The sequence below is a fragment of the Tricharina praecox genome (assembly GCF_024521635.1).
Source record: "Tricharina praecox strain CBS 144465 chromosome Unknown BZA05scaffold_11, whole genome shotgun sequence".
NCBI lineage: Eukaryota > Fungi > Ascomycota > Pezizomycetes > Pezizales > Pyronemataceae > Tricharina > Tricharina praecox.
The window spans coordinates 186,769-210,217 of record NW_026250413.1 but is presented as its reverse complement, the minus strand read 5'-3'; the positions used below and the strand labels follow the sequence as shown (position 1 = coordinate 210,217).

Sequence of the window (23,449 nt, the reverse complement as noted above, 5' to 3'; positions counted from 1 at the left end):
GGTACCAACACCACCACCGCCACCGCCGCCGCCGGCGATCAAGGAGCTTGGGAGTTGGCGGCAGCCGCTCGCAGTAGTGTGTGGGGAATCCGATCCCGGCTGTGGGCTGCTATCGCTCACGGGTGGCTTCATGATTGGTGATGAAGTTGCCAGTTATTCCCGCGAGTGGTAGGGAGCCACACAGCTCGAATCAAGGATATGCCAGGGCTAGTAGCTTCTGCTGCTGCGGCGGCGGGTGGGGGGGAGGAATGGGGGATGGGGGTGGGGCGGGAGCGGGCACTCTTGCGGACGATACCGAGCGGGCAAAGCAGGATATGGGATAGGTATCGTATGAGGATTGATGAACCGAACAAAAAGGATATATGAACCAAAAGGAATGGAGGGTGTGGGGGGGAGGGGGGGGAGACGGGAGGGGGGGTGGAGGGGGAGAGATGACAGCTGCAGGATACAAGAATACCGATGAAGCCAATCTCATTCGCCCTCGGCCGCGTACAAGTTTGCAACAACACAAGAACTTATGTAGGTAGAGTAGGTATAGCAGGTATAGTAGTAGAGCAGGTACTTCTCAAGAGTGGTAGAGTACGGACGACGGATAGGTAGGAACTTCAGGAGATACCGGAACCAAACAACCACTTTATGACCAAAACCACAGAATCACACACACCTAGAATCCGCCGCCGCCGCCATCGCCGTCGCCGAGCCAGCCCCAGCAGCACCAGCCGCAACACCAGCAGCCGCAGCAGCAGCTGCTGTAGACGACATGAGTCCGTCCGTCTGTCCGTCTGTCCGCGTGAGAGCCAAAGCACACACACCACACACACCACACACCGTTGATACACCCTTCACACCCTCTCACACACCCTCACACACCCTCACACACACACCGTTCACACACACACACACACACACAGACGATACGTAGTAGTAGTATTGGTAGCAGTAGCGGGCAGCGGCGGAAGCTCTGCGAGCGTGGTCTTCTTCTCCGGCCGACTTCTCCGCCAGGAACAGTGAGCCCAGACCGACTGGCGGGTGGGCGGCCGTGTACGGTGGGCAGTGACTTTTGCTGGATGGGAGGGGAGGGAGGGGGGTGGAGGTGGGAGGGGGGATGGGGATGGATGGGGTAGGCCGGTTTGGTCTGTAACCGTCCGTCAAGCAAGGGCGGGCGTCCGATGCTGAGTTTCGATTTGCTGAGACCTAGTAGAGTAGTAGTAGCAAGTAGTAGTGGTAGTAGTAGGACAAAAGTTGGCGGCCGTTCGCGCAGAGAGCGAGGGAGGGGAGGGGGGAGGGAAGGGAAAGGGGGATGGTGGATCGGTCCGGGTGATGGTGCGAAAGACGTCTGTGCGCGCCGTATGTGTGTGTGTGTGAACGGAGCAGCGGCAGCAGTGGTGGTGTGTCTGAGTGTCCGAGTGTGTCTGAGTGTCCGAGTGTGTCTGAGTGTCCGAGTGTCTGTGTGTGTGCTTCGTTGCTGCAGAAAGAAAGACGCGGGAATTGGGGGGGGTGTGCGGTGCGGAAAGGGGAAATCCGGCAAAAGTCTGAAAACACAATGCCAGCTCGCGACCCCCCTCCCCCCGGAGCCGCCAATTCTCCCTTGTCGCATATAGGCCCGATCAGGATCAAATTCGCGATAATTAACAGATAATAATTCTGTGATTCTGTGATTCGTTGCAACTCTGCGCTGCAACTCTGCAGGGCCTCTCTTCTTTTTCTTTTCTTTTCCTTTTCCTTTTCTGTTCTCGAGCGCCCCTACATACGGTATATACCATACCAAGACGACGATGACGATACCGCTGACGGTTCCACTGCCGCTGACGGTGACGGTGACGGAGCTCTGTTTCCTCAGTCCTGCCTGTCAATGCCACCCCAGTGACCGACCCCCTGCAGTCGCCATTCGTTCCGAGCCCATTCTCGAAGGGCTAGGTTACGGTACTCTACATACAAATCCTCCTGTCCACCAGCAAGAATTCTCCGCCTCTTTCTCGCCGCCTCTCACCCGCAGATCAGGCCAGCCATCTGGTGCCCCTTCGCTCAGTCGGTACCTACATGAGTAACTAGGCCATTTGTCCTCGTGTTGCAGTGCGCACTGCGTCCGACACAATCAGTCACTGCACCATATTCATCTAGAAGACTGACCACTACATATCATAGTAATGGTCGCGCAGCACGATCCTCATTGCCAGATCCTCATTGCCAGATTCCAGATCCAGATTCCAGAGAGAGAAAGTTGATTGTTCATCACATCCGAACATCCCGGCTCGCCCTTCAAGTCACCCCACCCGGTGTTTGTTGGGTTCGGAAGTTTCCTTGCTTGCTTGTCTCACAGCCACGCCACGCCCCGCCGGCTCCCTGCCGACGGTTTTCTTGGGGGCCGGGGGAGGGGCCAGGGGGGCGAGCGGGCGGGCGGAGACGAATACGGAGGCGGCGGGCAAGGGAGGGATATATAGCATGGCCGGTATGATACATACCGGTACTTGAGAAAACGCGAGTGTGCGGCGATGCTGTAGTCATCCAGAATGTCATGCTACATAGAGTACATAGAGTACATAGAGTACATAGAGTACATAGAGTACATAGAGTACATAGAGTACATAGAGTACGTGCCTATGCGAGCGTCAACGGTCAGACACCTACTGGATTGCTCCCCAGTTGAAGAGGACGCGCATGTGAAAACCCTTTGGACGACCAACCGACCGACTCGGTGATTCTGCCCACGCATTCCAGCTAATCACGTCTCTCATCCGCCCAATGGCATTGGGCCGTCGTCGGAGTCGTCTTCGCCGTCGTCGGAGTCTGCAGAAGCAATTCATGCCAACGGCCAGTCACCTGGTCAGTCACCTAATTGGGGGCCGTGGGGTGTTATTCCTCCGCTTTCTGTCCTGCTCGACCGGCAACAGAGAGACACATCCAGTCGAGTCCAGTCGAGCCGCTTAATTCAACCGCTTGGCTTGAATTGACCGCTTGTGCTTGAGTTGACCGCTTGTGCTTGGTCTTGTGCTCGTGCTTGTGCTTGGTCGTCGTCGTCGCCGGGCTTTGAATTCTGGAAGGCCATTTTAATCCGTTTAATCCGTTTAATCCGTTTCATGTTGAGTGTTGTGCAGGGAAGAGGGACACGGAAGGGGAGGGGAGGGGTACTTACTTGGTGATACTGTCACACCGGGTATATGATAGGTTACAGATGATTGGCAGGTATCTAGGCCCGCGAACGGAACGGAACTTGGAAGGGGAGGCGGAGTGGAGGAACGTAGCATAACTACCATGCTCATTGCTCACATGTAGGTAGGATAACTGGAAAGAAAAAACCGTTGAACGTACATATGTACTTGGAGCAGATACATATGCTGCCAGCGGACAACTACTATCGATGGTGAGTTAGGTATCCCGTCAGCTTGGAGTGTTCACACACACAGAGTAGGTACATCTACACACCGACCCAAGTACCATAGAGTACCAGACATACCGCACACGCATGGAGTGGGTAGGTACTCTACTCTATGTATGTAGATGTCTGGAATACCTACATAAACCGTACTATACCTAACCTCCATACTCCAACCAGATCCCACGAAGCCGAAGAAGAAGAGGCAGCAGAACAAGAAGAATATCTCGGGTCGAGAGGGTCTGTCCGACGGCGGAATCCCTGGACACTATTCGCAGTCAATCCTCCGCGGCCGCTACGGAATCGAGCAAATCCGAATCCGAATCCGGGTCTGATTCGCTGAGCTGAGCTGACCGGCCGTTCGGTCGTGGAGGTTGCCGGGCGTATATAGTTGGTACTTTCCAGCCCAGCCCAGCGACCGGGCTTCTGTGAGCCCTGGGCCCTGAGGACCTGGGGTGGGTGCTGATGGATGGTGCATGATGCAAGACACATGGCTCCATCACAGTAGCCATCACCGTCCGGACCCCAAAGATGCACGCTGGACATTCGGTGCTCTGTCTGTCTTTGGTAGATATCTAGTATGTAGTCAGCTGTGCGTCCAGCAACTGAGGTGCGTCTGTACGGTACTCACATGTATGCAGAGTAGGTATGTAGAGTATGTAGCCCGAGCCCGAGCCCGAGACCGAGCCCAGCAACTGGGGTCAGCGACATATCTACTCTAGTTAGAGTCCCAACGTCGTTGATCGGAGCTTTTGACTTCCCTTCTTTCATACTTCCATGCATATGCCGAGTATGATGGCCCCGGAAGTTGCCAGGAAAAGTGTACCCGAGCACACTGAGTGTGGTCTGGCGAAGCCCCCATTCCCCCGCCGATTGCAGTTGCAGGTCGAGCCTCCATTTGTCCAATAGTTATGGCTCCGGTCAGCAGTTGCCAGGAAAACTGTTCTCGGACACTGAGTCGGAGTGGCCTGGCGAAGTCCCCAGTCCCCCATCGATTGCAATTGCCTCCAATAGGTACCGTACCAGTCATCCATCCGTCCATCTATCCATCCGCTTTTATTCACAACGACAGACAGACGTCGATCGACAAGCGCCGGCGCGCCGCAACCGGCAACGACTCAACGAGTGATGGATAACTAACCCGTACGACGAACTCCTCGGTTCGTACTCCACAATACATATCCGACGTCGCCGACTTAATGTCGCCAGCCAGACCAGATGAAACGCTCCGGAACCCTTCCCCCTTCGATTCATCCGACTCCACTCCACGCGAGCACTCCCGGCCGCCGGAGCAAGGGGCGCCGCCGGCTTCTAGGCAAAGTAGGTTGGTTGGAACTTGGAGGTTGGAATGGCGGGACGTATGTATGTACCGCCGTACCGGTGAGCTGGATTGGATTCCAACGTAAGGGCTGGACTGGACTGTGGACTGGTGCTGAACGAATGGAGCATATGTATGTATGTATGTGCGGGCATATGTGGGATGCGATGGGGGAGGGGGAGGCGGACGGATGGGCTTGTGCTTCCCTTCCCTTCCCTTTCCGAGATAGGTCGAGGTGGTTATCACTCGTTCTCATGGACGAGTGACGCTCCCCTCTACCTACCCGCGGGAACAATTTGAAGATCTCTCTCTCCCTCCCGCCGGAACAACTAGCAGGAAAGGTCGGGAAGTTGGTGGTCGTCATAGGTAGTCTAGTAAGGCCGTATGCGACAGTTAATTGCTGTTCTCTCTCTCTCTCTCCCGCCAGAGCAACTTCTTGTAGATTATCGATTGGCACGAGTCCATGACCCCGCATAGGGATCTCACTCCAACATTCGCCGGCCCATCACAGATAGCAGATAGGTAGCAGATAGGTACATAGCAAGGTTCTTCCCTCCTCGCCGGCCGCGAATCCGGTTTCCTTCACATCATCCGCCGCGGGGGGGTGGTCCTGTTGCCTGTTGCCTGTTGGTGTCAGGTCCCAAGGGTTTGCCCAATGCCCCGTGGTTCGCGCATCGCATCGGCTCCTGCTCCTGGCCCTGCCCGAACCCAGGCTCCTACCGGTATGTAGTCCGGCCGTTCGTGGCCTGCTCTCATGTACTATATTGTACAGCCTTCCGAACGTGAGAAGTCAGATCCCATCCATCATGCTTCCTGAATCCTCCGTTTCACGCCCCGGCCCGAGCAGATCTTCTTCAGCCTTGAGCCCTGTTGTGTTGACTCGGGGCCCAGGTCAAACCCGGTGGTTTTCGAGCGAGCGAGAGCGAGGGAAAGTCGAGCAGGCCGGGACTACATGGTACGTACCATGCCCCGACGAACGATTGCCTTTTGCACACACACACACGAGAGCGTCGATTGGGATTGGTGTCCTCCTCCTGCTGCTGCTACAGCCTTCCGTACGGTACGGTACGGGTACTCTCGTTAAGGATCTTGTTTCGTCCGCCAAACAGCCGCCTTCATTCATGAGTGACGAGTCTTGTGTGGAGCCCTGTGCTTTCCGTCGGCGCCGGTTCGAGGCAGTGATCGGTCGAGTGGTTTCAATGGTCGGCTTCATATTGTCAGGTATTCGATTAGGTAGTCGCTTCCTACTATGTACAGCCGTCCTACATACTCAAATAGATATGACCATTCATTCCTCAGTGTCCAGATGCGGCACCCTCGAGTCCAGTCGTTTCTCCCGGCGTGAGTTGAGTTGAGTTCTCGGTGGTGACTAGTCGAGTTGAGTCGAGTGATATCGGTGGTCAGTCCCGGGTCTCCTGCCACTTTGTAATTGGAATCCGGTTTTGTAGACGGCTCTTTTGCCAACACCCCTCCAGCTCCGGGCCGGAGGCGAGATCGAGAGGAGAGCATACACACACACACAGAAGAAAGAGGAGATATGGAGGTTGATCGTCTAGGTATTCCGTAGATGATGATCCAGAAAGAAGAAGAAGAAGAAGAACCCCGCCACCAACATTGATTCCCACCAACGTTGATGCCCACTATAGTACTAACCACATTCGTTTTCTCCCGCACATAGGTCCTCCTCTCGCTCCGCCACACCGGGCGACAAGTGCAGCCTTCTCTCCCATTGCTGCATCCTTCATTCCTTTCGTGATGTGATACTTCCTCAAGCGGGATTCCCCTTCGCGAGCGACCAGAATGGAATCTCCCTCACCCTCGTTCCTGGAGATTCTAGCTTGGGATCCCCGATACATCGAGTGATACCTACCGTACCAGCCACAGTCTCGAGACGTCTCGGTTTCCTGCCACCGTTCATTCGGCCTCACCCCCGATCCCAGAGAATCCAGAAAACCCAGCCCTCGATCCCGACACATCGAGTGATACCTACCTTACCAACCACTGTCTCGACTCTCGAGACGTCTCAATTCCTTACCAACGCCTAATAAACCTCCTCCCCAGTCCCTACCACCACCATCCACCGTGGATCTTTCCACACCTCCCCCCTCCCTCCCATGACAGCGCTCATCCTCGACCCGGGGTTCCACCTCCGCCCCCATACTCCCATACCCCCATACATAACGTTCAGTAGAGTATTCCATCCCAGCGACATGGCAACCCCCACCTACCCACCCACGCACTTGACGCAGATCCTCCGATCCGTGCGGCTATAGTACATATACGCATCCCCCAAAGCGGTACACATGCATGCTTGTCATTGCCAACGTTTCGTCCACGGTCCGTGGTCTACGGTGCAGAGTTCACGGTGCAGACCATGCTCCCGACCGACCGTGTCAGTACATACAGGCGCAGTCTTCCGATGGGGCCGGGCCATGGGTTTACTCTACTCTACTCTACTCTACCGTACATAGTCGACGTTTGGGCAAGGTAGATACGCAGCCTTGAACCCCGCTACCGTACCGCATAGCGTCCCGAGGGTGGGTGGGGTGGTGGTGAGGGGGGACCCACGGTACCGTACCCACCGTCCCGTCAGTACCCCGCAGCTCGGAATCTCGGCCGAACCCAACTGACCATGAGCGGGAGGGTATGCTATGTACGGTAGCCGGCAGGGATACATAGGGCGGGGCTGTGGATTCTTGCGATGTGCAGGGAACATGCTGGGGCGCGGGTCGGGGGCTCGGGGGCGCGGGTCGGTCGGTCGGTCGTCTCGCCGGCAGCCGGCTTCGAACTGCACTGGGCTGGGCAGCGCTGGTCAAAGCGACTGGCTACCGCTAGGTAAGGTAACTACCGCCGCCGCCGCTTGAGGTAGCCTGCTGGCTGGGTTTATCGTACATATCGGCGGCCGCCAGCTCGTCGCGGGGGGGGGGGGGCGCGGGAAGGTGGTTGCTGCATAGATTCGCACTCGCCTGCGGCCCAAACGCACGCACGCAACGGAATCTTTGGATCTTTGGATCCTGCGGTGGGTATGCACGCTCTGTCTGCGCCGGAGATGGACTACATACGGACGCGGTTGGGGAGGGCTGAGCTGGGCTGGGTGAAGAGTGATAGGCAACCAATAGGTATCGAGCTGGTCGGTGAGGCGACAGTTGGGTGGAAAAGGATATGAGGTATGTAATATGCCATGATCCACCAACTAAGAACCTAAGGTCGAATGCAATGATGATTAAACAAAAACAAAACTACTACGGACGCGGTGGGATGCGGTGGGATATACTAGTAGGTGGCAATCATGTTTGCTACGGTACCGGTGTAGTTACTGCGATCCCCACGTAAAAATGGTTCTCTGATGGCTTTTTCGCCGCCGATAGTATCGATCTAGGCGGTGGATTGATGATGGGGCGGGGTAGATTAGTGATATGATAAGCAACGATCTGATAGTGAATTCCAGCGTCAATAGCAACGACGACCGAGTGATCTAGCAGAATTGGCTGTGAGCGTCAAACAAACCAAAATTAGGGAAACGGCTAGTGGCCAACCTCACCCATAAAACCCGCGAGAATTGCCGCCAGAACGCTTCTTCCCCTTTCCACATCACACACCACCTTGGTTCCACAAATCTCCTGCTGCCTTCTTTGCACAATCTCAGAACCATTCCCACGACTCTCGGGTTTGTCTTCTCTGCTCGATCTCGCTAACGTTTCTACAAAATTGACCAGCTCTTCATCGACCAAGATGGACGGACAACAGATGTTTGCTGCTTCCTCCGCTCCAGCTCAGTCTGCTTCGACCGATCCGGCTCAGTCTACTTCCTCCGCTCCGGCTCAGTCTGCTTCGACCACTCCGGCTCAGTCTGCTTCCTCCGCTCCAGCTCAGTCTGCTTCCTCAGCTCCAGACTCAGCCTACTTCCATCGGCCAGACTACGTCAACTTCCTCCGGCCACTCAGCCTACTCCCTTCGGTCAGACTCCGTCTACCTCCTCCGGCCAGACTCAGTCTGGCCCCTCCACTCAGGCCGCTGTGCCTCCGCACGCTGCCCCGGCAGTCCCCAATGCCCATGGCGTATGCCCAGGTCCCGACCTGCTGCACGCACCGCACCCCCACGGCGCTGGAGGCGATGCAGATATATTGGGGCTGCACGTGTTCCATCTCTACCCGTTAGAGACGTTTGCCTCCCTCGGGGTGTTGCGGCCCGTAGGGCCTTTGTAAGGTCGGCATGGCCACAGCGAAGATTCAACGTTCCCTGGACCCCTCTGTGCGAATGCGGTATGCAGACAAGAAGTACATCTCGGCACCAGACGTTCTCTGGACGGACATCGAGAAGGACTTCAACCGGGTGGCCAAGATCGACGCGAACGTTGGTCTCTACAAGCTGAACGCCATCCGCAGGGCCGACTTCGACAGCGCGGCTGCTTATCACTCTCGAATTCTGGAGATAGCTACAGAGTTGCGCAACGTGGGCACCGAGCTGCCAGAGAAAGTTCTGGCATCCTACATGGTCCAAGGACTCCCGACGGGTGATGTGTGGCTTGCTTTTCGAACAAGTCTCAACTCAAGTGAAAGTGCCGGAAGCTGCCAGGAGATTCTAGACCAGATCCTCGAGCGCTCATATGCATGGGACCGGCACGGTGTATCCGCATATACCAACACCGAGTTATCGACCGCCCTCTTTGCGAAGAAGGGTACGGCCAAGAAGAAGGGCACCTTTTGGGAGGCCTTGAATACGGGTGCAAACCCGTTTCACACGACAGTACCCTTTTGGTACGGCCAAGGGTCGGCGACGATGCTGGACGCCGAGATGGAGGAGAGGAGGATGGGGGCGGGGTACTGAGCGTGGGAGGTGGCCTGGTGTAGGGTTGTAGATAGGTCCGAGTGACGACAGATGTACGGGGGTAGATAGACTTCGGGTCCTCGACCTTCTCTTCCCAATCAACCAACCTTTCCCCACCTACTACTACCAACACCTCTCTACATTTGGTAGCAACACCTCAATCAAAACAAGCGTACCTCGTTACTTGGTAACGTTCCTTACGCTTGACGAGGCGAGACGAGACGACGAAACCGAAGCGCATCGACAAGACGAGGGAAGCAATGGACCTCAGAGGAAACATCGACGAGGACGAGCCCATGACCAGCAACCCTTGGGGTCGGAGGGGGTGGTTTTTTTCCGCGGGTTTCTTTTTTTCTTTTTCTTTTTCCGGGTGATTTTTCCCCGTGATTTTTTTCTTGTCTTTTTGCTGTTTGGCTGATTTTTCCCGGGCTTTTTGTTGTTTTCTTGTTGCCTGTGTTTTGCCGGGCCCTTTTTATTTTATTTTATTAATTTTAAAAGTTATTTTTTCCATATTTAGTGTGTGTTTTTGGAGTGTTTTGGGGATGTTTTGAGGTTCTTTTTCTTCTCTTCTCTGCGGAGTATGCACTATATAAAGTAGATAGTGGGCAGTGGGCGGTGGACGCAGTGTCCAGGAACGGGCGTCGGGTGCTCGCTCATGAGTGACTGACTGATGTGTGCTGATTTTAGCAGTGGCGGACTCGCGGCGACTCCCGAGGCTCAAGTGCATTCAATGTGCAAAAGTTACCGGGGCTTCGCTTCCAGTTAGGATCCCGGGGCATAGGTAGAGTAGAAGGTATTGTATAAGGTAGGTATATGAATATCCTCATGGTAAAGAAGTGTTGAGTTGTTCTAATTGATCCCACAATTGAATAGATATGCCCACAGAAATTGGAATCACCACACGGAGGACAGGGGACGGCGCATGGTGAATACGCTCGTGGTCACTCGGGCCCGACAGACAGACAGACAGCGGGCTGCGGGAGACGTATCCCCTACTTGTTCGGGAACTTGTAAACTTGCTACATACATGCAGTGCATAAAGTTGGAGTAATTTGGACCAATGTAGAAAGGTTAGAAACGAGTGAATATCCAAAGCATCATGTCGGCGAGTGGATTCCGCAGAGAAACTTGTATAAGTTAGTAGAAACTCATACTTTCCTCCTCCTCCCGAAGCTTTTCTAAACATTTTTACAGTGTAGTGTTTAGTATCCGGCGGCCTGTTTGTGGCTCGAGTCCTAGCTCCAGAGTCGACATAACCTCTGTACTCTACATATCAGCCCTGTTACTCATCCCATTGTCTCTGGTACCTATTGGAATTTGGCACCGAAGATGGGATGGTCTTTTTTTTTGTTTAATCATTGATTGTATGCGACACCCCGCCAGTGCCTCCGATATTCCAGTCCAGTCTGTCTTTCAGCAAAAGTCGGACTGGACTGAGAGGTTCAGTGGGGCAGGAGGCGTTGACTGGATTGGACTGGGCAGGAGGCGCAACTGGTAGGGCTGGACGGACTGCAGTCGACTGGATGGACTGGATGGACTGCGGTCGACTGGACGGACTGCAGTCGACTGGATGGACTGCAGTCGACTGGATGGACTGCAGTCGACTGGATGGACTGTCACTTTGAATGGATTGGAAAATGTTTGAAATCAGTAATGAACTTTTTGTACACGTCTATAGGTACATAGTAAATCTATTGCAAATCCTCCTCGCACAGACAATGCATTGATCATACGGTAGGTAGTCTCCATCTCCTTGATATCGCCCTATGTACAATACATAGCAGCTATGTAAAAGACCATCTCGTGAGTCGTTGCCAGCTTTTCAAAATTGAGAGTCGAGACATTACAGGGCCTTAAAGTTCAGTGTGTCGTGACTCGTCACCCATGCTGCAGCGGCGATGAGAGTGTGTGTGGCTTTACTAAAGTCCCACTAAAACCTCGTTCCGGCTCTGCTCTCGTGGCGGGAATGCCCAAATACCCATGTAGGTACTCGAGGGCCACTCTGGCAAGATCTTTCCAGCGAGGCGAATGTGACTTGATACCTATCCGCCCAGTACTATACCACATCGCCAATGGAACCGCATGGAGGCGGCTCCAACTTCCAACTTCCTGCTGGAAAACATCCACCATATCTTTACTTATTCAGACGACGGTGGAGTAGGAGATACTCTAGAGAGCTGGCATGAACATGTGATACGTTGAAAGAGTGATTCCCCCCGCTAGCCACATACCTAGGTAGCTCGAACTTCGACCCAAAAAATTTCAGAAAGTGTCGGTCTGTCACTCGACTGCAGTCGACTGCAGTCCGAGCCGGCAAATCTTGGGGACGGACTGGGTTCACACCGTCCTCCAATTCTATGGACTGGACTAGACTTGACTGGACTACACTGATGCAGTCTGGACTGGACTACATAGGTAAGTATCAGGAGCAGTGTAACTCACCGACAGAGACGGCACGGGAACCCGGCGGACAGACAGCGGACAGCGGACAGCGGACAGCGGACAGCGGACAGCGGACAGCGGACAAGACAAATAGGTAGGTAGTGGAGTCGGACAGCGGACTGACTCGGTGGACAGCGGGCTGCGGGCTGCGGGAGAAGGATACCAGCACGATACCAGCAGCATTCTCCATAATCCGGTCCAGACTGCAGTCCCGACGGGACGGACTGGACTGGACTATGTAGAACACTGATTCAACCAGCCAGCCAGCCAGCCATCCAGCCAGCCAGTCCGCTCCCACGAACCAACCCCCCTTCATAGGTAAGTCCTCCGGGTGCTGTGTGCAGTGTGCACAAACCAAACAACCCACCGACAGAGACGGCACGAGAACCCCGCGAACAGCGGACAGCGAGCTCACTCGGACCCGGCGGATAGTGAGCATGATAGTAGAGAACGGTAAAACAGCAATTCAAGCAGAAAGCAAAAATAACCATATATGTACGCAAAAACAACCGCCATGAGTCCATCGTCCATCGAAGCCCAGCCCATCCACCATCCTGTCCCGTTTCACCAGCCCATCCACCAGCCCAGTCCAGCCCATCTTATCCACCATTCCCATTCCCATCCATCGTATCCACCATCCACCATCCACATCCCATCCACCATCCCTATCCACCATCCACCATTTCCACCATCCCATTCCCTTCCCATTCCCTCCCTTCCATTTCCTCCCTTCCATTTCCTCCCTTCCATTTCCTCCCTTCATCCATCTCACCAACCTAGAAACCCCCCCAAACCCCCCAAAAACGCACCATCCAAACAGCAGGAAGAAATAATATTTTGTTGTAAGAAAACAGGAAAAGAGGAAACGATGAGTACATCAGTGAGTGATATGATGTGACATGCATGTACGACACTTGGGGGTTGGGGGTTGGGGGGGGTATATGATATGATATGACACAATACGATACGATGATATGACAAGCAAGTAAGAAGATGTAGTATGTTAAGAGTGTGATCAAGAATTGATATTAAGAACTCGCCACCAGCCGCTCAACTTCCAGCAACGATCGAACAAGAGAATGATACAGATAGGTATGAAGAGCCAGAGATCGAGATTGAGAGAAGAAGAAGAAAAAAGACTTGTGTACTGACGGATGACTCTCTCTCTCTCTGCAACCCAAACATTGAACGCAGTGGCTGATTTTCCGTTCCGTTCTGTATATATCAAACTATCAATCCACCCCAACTCTTTCCCTCCTTCTTTCCTTTCACAAAAACTTTCGAACCAAAAGGCCACAAAACACAAAAACACCAAATTACACTGCGAAAGCAAAAGCGAAAGCAAAAGCGAAAGCAAAAACAAAATAGATATACGAGGAGAGCGAAGCAATGCATGCTAGATAAAAAATAAAACATAACATAAGAGAGCCTGGTATTGACTGCGTGATATAAGTAAAGGAAATAAAAAAAAATGCCACACGAGAATATAGACAGGAGGACCGTAGAACGAAAAAAGATGAGGAACCCGCCAAACCATGAATACGAACGAAAGGAAAAGCCAAAAAGCCAAAAAAAAAAACAAATCCAAAAATCAAACACCAAGGAAGAAGAAGATGACGAAGACAGCTTAGATGCCACCAGTCAACTTTCGCACGATTTCTACACCGTCCGCACGGCGATACGTCATCTTCAGCTTGTTGATGTCGTCGTAGCCGTCGTCCTCGGTGTCGGCACTGAACGGTGTTGCGTCGCTGCCGTACATGTCCGACTCGATGTCCGGACGCATGCCGCTGCGCATGGATCCCTCCGTGTGCGCAGTGTTGAAGACACGGCCCCATTGCCTCTTCTTGGAGGAATCGGTGGCAGGTGGCTGCGGTGCCTGGGACGCAGGAGTTGTCGGTGCGTATCCGCTGGAGCCCGAAGGGTAGTACGCAGAGAACTGGCTCGGGTTCGGCGGTGCGATCTGCGAGGGAGCGACGGGTGGTGGTGGCGGGGCAGCAGTGCGTTGCTGCGACGGTGGCGCAGGCACCGGGTTGGGCGCCGAGTATTGCGACGGAGCAGTCGCACCGGGAGTCGTGGGCTGGCCACTCCAGACTCTGGGCTCGAGCGGCGGGAGCGCAGGAAGGCGGATCGGAGGAAGTGCCTGTTGTGGCTGTGGCTGGGTGTAAGGCACCTGAGGAGCATACTGCTGTGCCTGACCGTTGTATCCGTTTTGCATCGGGCCGTTGTACTGCGGCTGCTGGGCCAATGGGGTGGAAGGCCTGTAGTGAGTGGGTGCGTGGTACGCAACATCGGAATCCCTCCTCTGGCGGTACTGATCCACCGAATCTCTCCTGTCGCCATTCTGGCTCTGCGCCGCCATGGTGCTCTCGCGGGAGCTATGGTACGACGACGGAGGCGGTGGCGGCGGTGGGGGCGCCTGGTACTGGCCCTGGTATCCACCACGTCCGTACATGTCCTGCGCAGGAGGCTGTTGGCTGTAGGTCGGAGCGGGAGGGGGAGGAGCCGGCGGCTGGACCGAGTGAGTGCTGCTACCGAAGCTCAAGTGTTGGGGCTGACTCGCAGGAGGAGGAGGAGGCGGTGGTGCCTGGTAGTGGTTAGTCACCGGCGGCATGTATCCACCGGTGCTGTTGTATCGCTGAGGCTGCTGATCATTCTCCGCCACGGACGCCACTGAAACATCCGACCCACTCCTCTTGCGCGCATCCAAGGAATTCGAACGGTGCATCGAGTACTGAGGCGGTGGAGGAGGCTGGTGATACTGAGGCGCCGGTGGTTGCTGGGCATTCTGAGCCTGGATGTGGTTCTCGATGTCGTACTGGTCTGTCGATCCATTCCTTCCAGCCCTCAACAACGCCGTCTCGTCCATCTCCTCGCTATCCCTGCCACGAACCCTCTCGTTCCTCCTTCTCATGCGTACATCACGCCTTATGCGCACACGGCAACCCTGCTCGGCTACGATCCTCGACAGAGCGGTCGACTCGGCCAGTCCAGGGAACTTCTTCGCCGAGAACACGGTAAAGGCCTTGGACTTGACATCCAAGCGATGGGTGCAGAACTCACGTGGCTCCAGCGGGTCCTGAGACTGGTTGAACGAAGTCTCCTCGTTGGAGTGTTCGTACAAGCCGAATCGCAGGCGATACCTACCCTCGTGTCGAACGGACAGATCGGGGAAGATGAAGTATCCAGCCGGGTTCGGGCGATCGAGATAGGCCATGCCGGAAACAGGGACACCGGTAAGGACAGGAGCGGGAGCGGGAGCCGGCATTCCTCGCGCCTGAGCGACAGGGCGCGCATGTTCCAAGGTGGCGAACAGGAAGAAGTTGGCATTGTGTGCGAATGTCCTGGCAGGCGTCACTCGGGGTCAGCTGGTTGCGTTCCCCACACGATCGATTCCAAGAAAGAAAAGGGGAAACATACACGTCCGACTTGTCCTTGCCCACACCCTGCCACAATCGGAGCTCGACAACTGGAGGCGGATCGACTGGTCGACGGTCGGCATGCGCTGCAATCGGTCAATCACTCGTTCATTCGAATCTCTCTCTCCCATCTCCCCCTTTCAGAACGTCCGAGGAACGCAATCACTCGGGCGATGAGGAAAAGGAGCGTACATTTTGCGCCCATTCCACAAGCTCTCGCCCTCTCGGGCTGCTGCAACACCTGCAGCCGGTACTCCAAGGACTGTCCATTCTCGAGCTGGCGTTCAAAGATCGCGACCGTCTCGGGGACGTCGTGGATGGTGTTTCGACTCATGTCGAGTATTGTTGGGTGTGAGTGAGTGTGTTTTTATTTCCTTTGCTGGTCGATAAAGCTGTAGGATATGAGCCGATGGACTCGAGTATATTTCCTTCCGTGGCAGAACGAACCTCTGGGGTGGTTGAGTGGGAGCTGGTAGTTGAGAACTAAGGAGGTAGTAGTCCGGATTGGAAAGCGCGATGGGCTGGAGTCGATAATATTTCGGGATGCGATAAAGGGGAGGGTGTGTGGTAGAGGCTAGCTAACTAATTTCCAAGAGCATAGCCGTCAGCACGAATGTCGTTGAAGTCGCGATGATTGTCGCGCTGCGTTCTCGAGACGGTTCTCCTGTGCGATGTAGGAGGGTGGAGTGCTTGGGGCGAGTCGGAGGGAATGGCAACAAAAGCAGGCGGCAAGGAGTTTTGAGGGAAACAGCAAGTGTGGAAGAGAGAGTGTGGGACCCCCCTCCCTCGCTCCATCCCCGTTCGCTCCTTCCCACTCCCACAAGCCCCCCAGGCAGCACACCCATGGCCACCCACACTCCATCAAGCTGTGGCACACTTTTGCCGGGAAGAGGATGGAAGGATGGGTGGATGGATGGATGGAGTAAGAACGGAACAGCCAACGAAAACGAAAACCACATTATACCAGAAAAAGACGATATCCCTTTTCCCGCCGAAATGATATTCGTGAATCCCAGCACGATAAACGATGATAAATGCTCGAAATATTGACGATTGATACTTTGAGGGGGGAGGAAACGAGAGTATTATCTTCGAGTCCCTTTTATTTGTTTTCTTTTCTTTCTTTCTTTCCCTTCCGGGAGACTGGGAATCCTTCCTTCCTTCCCCGTCCACTCCTGTTTTTGTCTGTTCCAAGATTTGACGGTCGATGCATATGCAGCGACAGAAGACAGAAGACAGGCGGGCAGACCGACAGACCGACCGACAGACAGACAGGCAGACCGACAGACACAGACAGACAGACACAGACAGACAGAGGCCCACACACGGAACCAGAACCAGTTGATCCCAGTTCAAACGGGGTGGAGGTAAGTGCAATTATTTTCTTTTTCTCTTTCTTTTTTTTCTTTCTTTTTTTTTTTTTTTTTTTTTTTCTTTTTTTTTTTTTTTTTTTTTTTTTCTTTTTTTTTTTTCTTTTTTTTTTTTTTTTTTTTTTTTTTTTTTTTTTTTTTTTTTTTTTTTTTTTTTTTTTTTTTTTTTTTTTTTTTTTTTTTTTTTTTTTTTTTTTTTTTTTTTTTTTTTTTTTTTTTTTTTTTTTTTTTTTTTTTTTTTTTTTTTTTTTTTTTTTTTTTTTTTTCTTTTTTCTTTTTTTTTTTTTCTTTTGCTTTTTTTTTTTTTTTTTTTTTTTTTTTTTTTTTTTTTTTTTTTTTTTTTTTTTTTTTTTTTTTTTTTTTTTTTTTTTTTTTTTTTTTTTTTTTTTTTTTTTTTTTTTTTTTTTTTTTTTTGTTTTTTTTTTTTTTTTTTTTTTTTTTCTTCTTTCTTTCTCTTTGGGTTGGGGGTGGGTGGGTGTGTGGGTGGGTTGTGGGTGGGAAGGCGTCAGCTGCTTTTGCGCGGTTCTGGTGGCAGATACCTTTGCGGGCTGGGCTCGGACGTGAGAGGAGTGGCGCGCGACGACGAAGCGGCAGAGCTAGGGAGGGAACGATGGGCTTGACTTGACTGGGCGTGATTTGACTGGGCGATGCTGCTGGCCCGGGGTAGGAGTCTGGCTTGGGGTTTGGGCTTGGGAGGTGGGGAGAGACGACGAGATGGTATTCTACAGTGAGATCGCACACGGCTCAGGCGTGTGGAGGGATGGGAAGGGGGATATCCAAAGGTTGCTGCTTCTGCTGCTTCTGCTGCTTCTGCTGCTGCTGATGTCGTCGGGTGGGAAGAGGGAGGGCGAGGGAGGGAGGGAGGCGAGCGGGAAGGAAGGGCAGGGAAGCGCATGAGAGAGGCAAAGGGAAACGGAACAGTTGCACGCGGCTAGTCCTCGTCTGGCCACACCGAACGACGGGTATGGAGGGCGGGCAGGAGCGAGAGCGAGCGAGCGAGGGAAAGCCTGGAGTCCAGGCGCTGGATGCCCACGGATGGGGTGGATGGGTGGAGATGGGCCGGGGGTGGGGAGGGGGGGTGGGAGGGACGGCGAGGCAAACAGGGGGCAACTATCGCTGGGGAGCTAGTTATATCGGCGGGAAGCGTGGGTGGTAGGATGGCCCATGGATGGACCATGGATGGATGCGGTCATTAAATTGGCGGAGTAGACTCCATGGAGAGTGGCGTGTTTTGCTAGTACCGGTATGGCTGTAAAAATATCTTGAAGCACCTCGTAGCAAAAACCGGAATAAAACCGATGTGGTAAATCGGCCGCATACGGCCGAAATGGCAGTAAAAAACAGAATATCCCCGCACCCGCAGCCCGCCTGCCTGCCGCCTTCGCGTCGCATCGCGTCTCTCGCGTCCGTCCCCGTCCGTTCGCTCGTCGGCTCCATCGTCGGGTCCGGTCCGGTTATCCCACATACGCGCACACGCACACGCACAAGCACACGCACACACCAAGCATCGAGCACAAAGCACAAAGCACAAAGCACTCTACTCTACTTTACCCCGCCGCGCCGCGCCGTCGTCATCACGAAAAGCGAAAAGCAGCCCAAGCCCGAGCCCGCTGGCTCTCCCAAGTTCCCATCCCAAGTTCCCAGCCGCTGCACGAGCTCTCTCCGGGCCCATCTCTTTCTTACATATGATACGCACCGCACCCAAACGCCGGTTACTGGTGGGTGGGTGGCTTGCCTCTTCCTTCCTTCCTTCCCCCAACCAGAGTAGAGTACCGTATCTAGCCCCAGCGAGCTCGGCACCAACCATCTCTCTTCTCGCCCCATGCCCCAAGAAGGACGAGTCCCAAGGGCCAAGTCGCACTGCCCACACCCCCCTGTCATGCTACACATACATTATCTCGGTGGGTGGGTTCGCTAGTGGCGAGTAGATAATCCCTGCAGACAGAGCAGAAGAAGCTTGGAGGGTGCTGGAGAGTGGAGAGTGGAGTCTAGTCGGCTTGGGAGTAAGCACCGAGTGCTAGTTTAGCTACCGGTACTTGCCTAGGATAATAACAGAGCGGTGTATCGATCGGTCGGTCGGTCGACGACGGCATCCAACAGCCAACAGACTACGGTAGGTATGCGGTCGAAATAAACATCACAAGTAACCACGGTCCACGGTCCACGGTCCACGGTCCACGGAGTCGTCTTCCATGGTCGGTCGGATGAACTTGCTTGGATGGATGGATGAATGTATGGCACGAACTCTGCGCGGCCATGTGTCTACGGTCTACGGTCTAGACTGATGGACGGACGGGTGGATGGATGGATGGTTTGCGTCCGAGCATTCCCGCCGCCGCCGCCGCGCTGAACGCGCGGGATGATGCCTCAAGGATCAACGCCGAGTCAACGGTCCGCCTGCCAGGATCAGGATCAGGATCGTCGCCCGCCCGGTCGATTCTCACCGACCGAGTTCACAGCCGCCCCGAGTGGTCTGGTCATAGGGACGTTCCTCGGGCACTCGACGCCCGAGTCGTGAAGGCAGGCAGTATTGTACATAGCAACAGCAGGGTTGCCTATTGGACTATTGGATGTGAGACAAAGACGACCAAAGTTCCAACGGAATGTCGATCCTCGGAAGAAAGTGCTGAAATTGGCCGGAAATATTCTAGGATCATAGGATGTCGATGTGCATTATGACTGTGACTGTGGATTTGTGATGTGACTGAAGTCTGAGTGAGGCACTCGCTATCCAGCCAGGTAACCATTCGGTTCACGCATCCACACCACACCTCGATCGTAATCACTGGTATCGGGCCTACCTGCCTGCCCGGACGAACCCATTCGTTGTTCGATCCGAATGGTTCATCTCAACTCTCAACTCTCAACTCTCGAGGCTTGCTGGGGCTAGAGTACGCACTCGGGATCGGGCACTAACACGACGGAGCAAACGAAGATTTGGATGCATACAAAGGTATCTGCCAACAGGATCCACTCATGCAGACTGCACTGTCCAGAGCCCATCAGATCCCAACTTCCTGCAGAGTCAGCTTGATGGCTTGAAGCATATGTACTCTAGGTACATACCGGTAGTTCGTGAACGGCTGCTAGGTATGCCTAACTACCCCCAGCAACTTGCAAGTCCATCCATCCGGAATTGAAATAGGTAGGGCAATGACGTCGATTTCTGAGCCGGAGGAGGAGGAGGAGTCTCGCTTTGAGTATGTAAGCAGCAAGCTCCGAAGCTCGAACTGACCAGCCGAACTGACGGCCATCATGGTACCGTGCTCGGTACTCTACAGCGATTGCGCGGGTTTCAACTAGTAGATGTAGCCGACCGTACTCTGCTCTACCTACCATACAACAGTGTCTCCCACCCGGCAGTCACCGGAACCCGACGGGCAGATGTAGATACCTACCGAGTGTGTAGATGTTTACCTACCCACGCACGCATCACGGTTTACGCCACCGATTAGTATATGTAGAGACGTTTACCGGTAGTGGGGTGCTGATCTACTCCTGCATGACCTCACTTCACTTCACTTCACTTCGATTAGATCCGAAACGGCGGGAAAAAACGTTTCGACGAGAGGTGAGATGCGGCTATCGGCTGGTCATACATATGCAAACATTACGCGGTAAGTGGGCGTTTCCCGGAGGTATTTTGAGTTTGGCGGGTCCCGCCCTGGGTATCCACTCTGACTTGGACGGGATTGCGCGGCTGCCCAATCAGGGCAGTGAGACAGAGAAACAGAGGGAGGGAGAGACCCGCACGCTGCGCTTAGACACCCGCCATCGCGGGAGATGAGATGCTGTCCACTGTCCACTGTCCACTGTCTGGTACGGCGGTACTATGGATCTGGATCTTGCGCGCGGTGACGCGGTGCCGTGGTTCTCCTCCTCCGCCGCGCCCCGGGAGGGATCGGTTCCCGCGAATAGGGAAATAAGCGAAGGGTTCGCTCCCCTCGCCTCTCGTGGTCGCCGCGCACGCACACTCCTCGCATCTCGATTCTCCCATGCATCTCTACCGTAGGCATTTCCTTCTCTCCGCTCGAATCACACGCGCTTGGCTGTCTCGCATCGCAAATCGCAAATTCCACCGACACCCCACCCCGTCGCCCGAACCGAACAGAGCCGCGTGCGGCGTGCGCAACACTCCACTCCCGACCGGGACCCAACCCGACCCAGCTGGTGGTGGCTCGGGACAGGACAGGACAGGACAGGACAGGACGCACCAGCCACGACGACGGTGCCGATGTCTGTGCGCTGTTTTCTCTCTCTCTCTCCCCCCCCCTCCCGTCTCTCTCCCTCCCTCCCTCTCCCTCCCTCCCTCTCTCTCGCAGGAGCCGGCGCCATCACGTCGTGCCTGCAGCCCGCTGCTGCAGAGAAGGACGGAAGAAGACGCGCGGGCATATGTACCTATGTAGGGACCAGCATCCAGCATCCAGTATCCAGCATCCAGCAGCACCGACGTGCAGTGCAGTTGCAGTTGCAGTCCCATCCGGGCCCGAAGAACCCGCCGGCCTGCGGGTAGCGTAGAGTACTCTGCCTATGCTATATATGCTAGATGTCGGTACATGGTGTCGGAACCCATCCAGGTATGATGTCTGTACTCTATGTAGAGTACCTAGTCGGCTGTTCGATATGGGTCGTGGGAGGAGTGGGATTTCGCACGAGCCAACCAACCAGTCAGCCAACCAGCCAACCAACCGGCTGCGACCCCTTCCCTTCCAGTTCCTCCCACCTATCCCACCCACGCACACACGCACACACACACACACATACATCCATCGCCAACCCCCCACCCCCCGCGTTCGTGGAACTCGGGTCCGGAAATCCCGACCCGAACCGAAGGAAAGGATCGTTAGTTACGAACGAACGATGCCTTTCCTCCCCATCCCCGCCCCCCTGAAACCAACCACGGTCGGACGTTCGACGGACGGGGGAAAACAAGCAACGGTATGTATCCAGCCAGCCAAATAAATACGAGTATCTATAACTAAAACGAGACGAGCGAGACCGGTCGGTCCGACCCGGCACCCAAACTCTGAGCTGTCACATCTGGCCCCCCGCGCTCGAAATGACCGTCGAGAGGAGGGAGGGAGGGAGGGAGGGAGGGAGGGAGGGAGGGAGGGAGGGAGGGAGGGAAGGAGAGGAGTACGGTACGGTACGGGCAGATATGGTGGCTAATTTATCGTAATACGATCCAAGAGTAGAGTACCAGAGTAAGGTAGAGTAACAAATGAGAACGATATCAAAAACCCACCCACCAACCCACCAGCCCACCCATCCATCCCCCCCTTCAAACCCCACGCATGCACCACAACCAAAACCACCACCACCACCACCACCACCACCACCACCAGCACACGGCAGAAGTGCCACGCCCCCCTCTCTCGCTCTCCCTCCTCCGTCGCGCTGCTGCGAACCAAAACCTGTTGCTGTTGCTGTTGCTGTTGGCGGTGGTGGTAGTTAGCGGTGGTGTGGCCCATCCCTGCCCAGCGAACCAGCACTATTCCCTGTCGGATTCGCGGTGCAGCAACTTCCAAGACAACCCCATCCACCCATCCACCCTGATCCCTCCCCTCCCTCCCTGATCCCTCCCCCCTCCCACCCTCCCTACCCTACCCACACACCCCTCCACTTCATAATTTCTCTAACGGCGGCTACTTTGGAGGGAGGCTACTTGGGGGGGCTACTTGGGGGGCTACTTGGGAGGCGGAGGCGGGCGCGGGCGCGGGCGCGGGCGGACACTACCCGAAACAGCTGGAGAGCAGAGCAGAGCAGACAAGAGAAGGCGGAGAGGAAGAACTCGCTCGCTCGCTTGCGTCCGTTGACTGGTTGACTGGTGGGTCGGGATGATGCGAGGACGCGAAGTAAGGCAAGGCAAGGTAGGGTGAAGGCAGGGTGAAGGCAAAGGTAAACGCAAGGGCGAGTGCGAGCTGTGTCGACACCTGGAGTACCTGGAGTAGAGAACGGTACATGGAGGACTCGGTACATACATGCTCTGCTATTCAGTAGAGTATGTACCGTCCTCAGTATCTAGAGTATCTAGGGTACATAATCATCCATCCATCCAGCCAGCCCTCTCGCACAGCTGCACTCTGGAAGACGGCACTCCCCCAACTTCCACCACTCCCCCAGGCATCCAAGCACCCAAGCAAGAACCTGTGTGCAGCCCAGTGCCAAGCCTATCCAGTCTCAAGTCTCGATCCCCACCTTCCAACGCCGGATGACCTCTGGTCCGGTACTCTACATACTCACATAGAGCACCCCCATACCGGTATCTGGCTCTGCGCGGAACGCTGTCTCTCTTCCTCTTCCTCTTCCTCTTTCTCGCCTGCGATCAATCGTCAAACCATATCATAGGGCTTCCTATGTATGTAGAGTGTTCCTCCAACTTCTCTGCTGTGCCGTGTCGAACTTCCAGGCCGCGTGCGGCGAGGCCCGATTATGTAGAGTAGAGTACTCGCCCACGACAACAAACAGAACACAACAGAACAGAGCAGGGGCACCTCTGCTACATACCTATCACTCGCCTGTATGCAAGTATGGTAGGTATGGTATTCCGGTCGCCCCCTCCCATTGGCCCCGCACCAAAGTTCAAAGTCCCAACCCGACTTTTTCCCGCACCCGCACCTGGTATTCTAGCATACCGTAGAGGGTAATTACCGCCGACCGGTACCGGTACCAATACCGACACCGACAGCGACAGCGACAG

General features: G+C 54.6%; 8 protein-coding genes across 8 annotated transcripts; 4 read left to right on the top strand and 4 right to left on the bottom strand.

Annotated features, from left to right (window-relative positions):
* Positions 1 to 764: 764 nt before the first annotated feature.
* Positions 765 to 1,648, bottom strand: BZA05DRAFT_35673 (uncharacterized protein). Its single transcript, XM_051481418.1, has one exon. The coding sequence runs from the start codon at positions 1,595 to 1,597 to the stop codon at positions 863 to 865; it is 735 nt and encodes a 244-aa protein (XP_051339605.1). The 5' UTR covers positions 1,598 to 1,648; the 3' UTR covers positions 765 to 862.
* Positions 1,649 to 1,722: 74 nt separating this feature from the next.
* On the top strand, positions 1,723 to 2,358 carry BZA05DRAFT_396869 (uncharacterized protein; the record flags this gene model as incomplete). The annotated part of the gene is made up of 1 exon (XM_051483568.1): positions 1,723 to 2,358. A coding segment is annotated over exon 1 (269 nt), but the record flags the coding sequence as incomplete, so codon positions are not given.
* A 418-nt stretch (positions 2,359 to 2,776) lies between these two features.
* BZA05DRAFT_35634 (uncharacterized protein) lies at positions 2,777 to 4,057 on the bottom strand. Its single transcript, XM_051481410.1, has 4 exons — positions 4,005 to 4,057; positions 3,516 to 3,948; positions 3,134 to 3,352; positions 2,777 to 3,034 (listed from the first exon to the last, which is right to left on the bottom strand). The coding sequence occupies exons 2-4, from the start codon at positions 3,917 to 3,919 to the stop codon at positions 2,854 to 2,856; spliced, it is 804 nt and encodes a 267-aa protein (XP_051339603.1). The 5' UTR covers positions 3,920 to 3,948; positions 4,005 to 4,057; the 3' UTR covers positions 2,777 to 2,853.
* Positions 4,058 to 5,331: 1,274 nt separating this feature from the next.
* BZA05DRAFT_35631 (uncharacterized protein) lies at positions 5,332 to 6,274 on the top strand. The gene has a single exon (XM_051481409.1). The coding sequence runs from the start codon at positions 5,498 to 5,500 to the stop codon at positions 6,044 to 6,046; it is 549 nt and encodes a 182-aa protein (XP_051339602.1). The 5' UTR covers positions 5,332 to 5,497; the 3' UTR covers positions 6,047 to 6,274.
* Positions 6,275 to 8,423: 2,149 nt separating this feature from the next.
* BZA05DRAFT_418433 (uncharacterized protein) lies at positions 8,424 to 9,518 on the top strand (the record flags this gene model as incomplete). Its single annotated transcript, XM_051485524.1, has 2 exons — positions 8,424 to 8,844; positions 8,962 to 9,518. The coding sequence occupies 2 exons, from the start codon at positions 8,424 to 8,426 to the stop codon at positions 9,516 to 9,518; spliced, it is 978 nt and encodes a 325-aa protein (XP_051339601.1).
* A 3,955-nt stretch (positions 9,519 to 13,473) lies between these two features.
* On the bottom strand, positions 13,474 to 15,835 carry BZA05DRAFT_35612 (velvet factor-domain-containing protein). Its single transcript, XM_051481403.1, has 3 exons — positions 15,572 to 15,835; positions 15,381 to 15,465; positions 13,474 to 15,304 (listed from the first exon to the last, which is right to left on the bottom strand). Exons 1-3 carry the CDS (start codon positions 15,711 to 15,713, stop codon positions 13,588 to 13,590), a joined length of 1,944 nt encoding a protein of 647 aa, XP_051339600.1. The 5' UTR covers positions 15,714 to 15,835; the 3' UTR covers positions 13,474 to 13,587.
* A 2,241-nt stretch (positions 15,836 to 18,076) lies between these two features.
* On the top strand, positions 18,077 to 19,267 carry BZA05DRAFT_436010 (uncharacterized protein; the record flags this gene model as incomplete). Its single annotated transcript, XM_051486390.1, has 5 exons — positions 18,077 to 18,467; positions 18,532 to 18,654; positions 18,691 to 18,752; positions 18,805 to 18,862; positions 19,122 to 19,267. The coding sequence occupies 5 exons, from the start codon at positions 18,077 to 18,079 to the stop codon at positions 19,265 to 19,267; spliced, it is 780 nt and encodes a 259-aa protein (XP_051339599.1).
* Positions 19,268 to 22,366: 3,099 nt separating this feature from the next.
* On the bottom strand, positions 22,367 to 22,726 carry BZA05DRAFT_396848 (uncharacterized protein). The gene has a single exon (XM_051483567.1). It carries the CDS (start codon positions 22,710 to 22,712, stop codon positions 22,482 to 22,484), a length of 231 nt encoding a protein of 76 aa, XP_051339598.1. The 5' UTR covers positions 22,713 to 22,726; the 3' UTR covers positions 22,367 to 22,481.
* Positions 22,727 to 23,449: the final 723 nt, after the last annotated feature.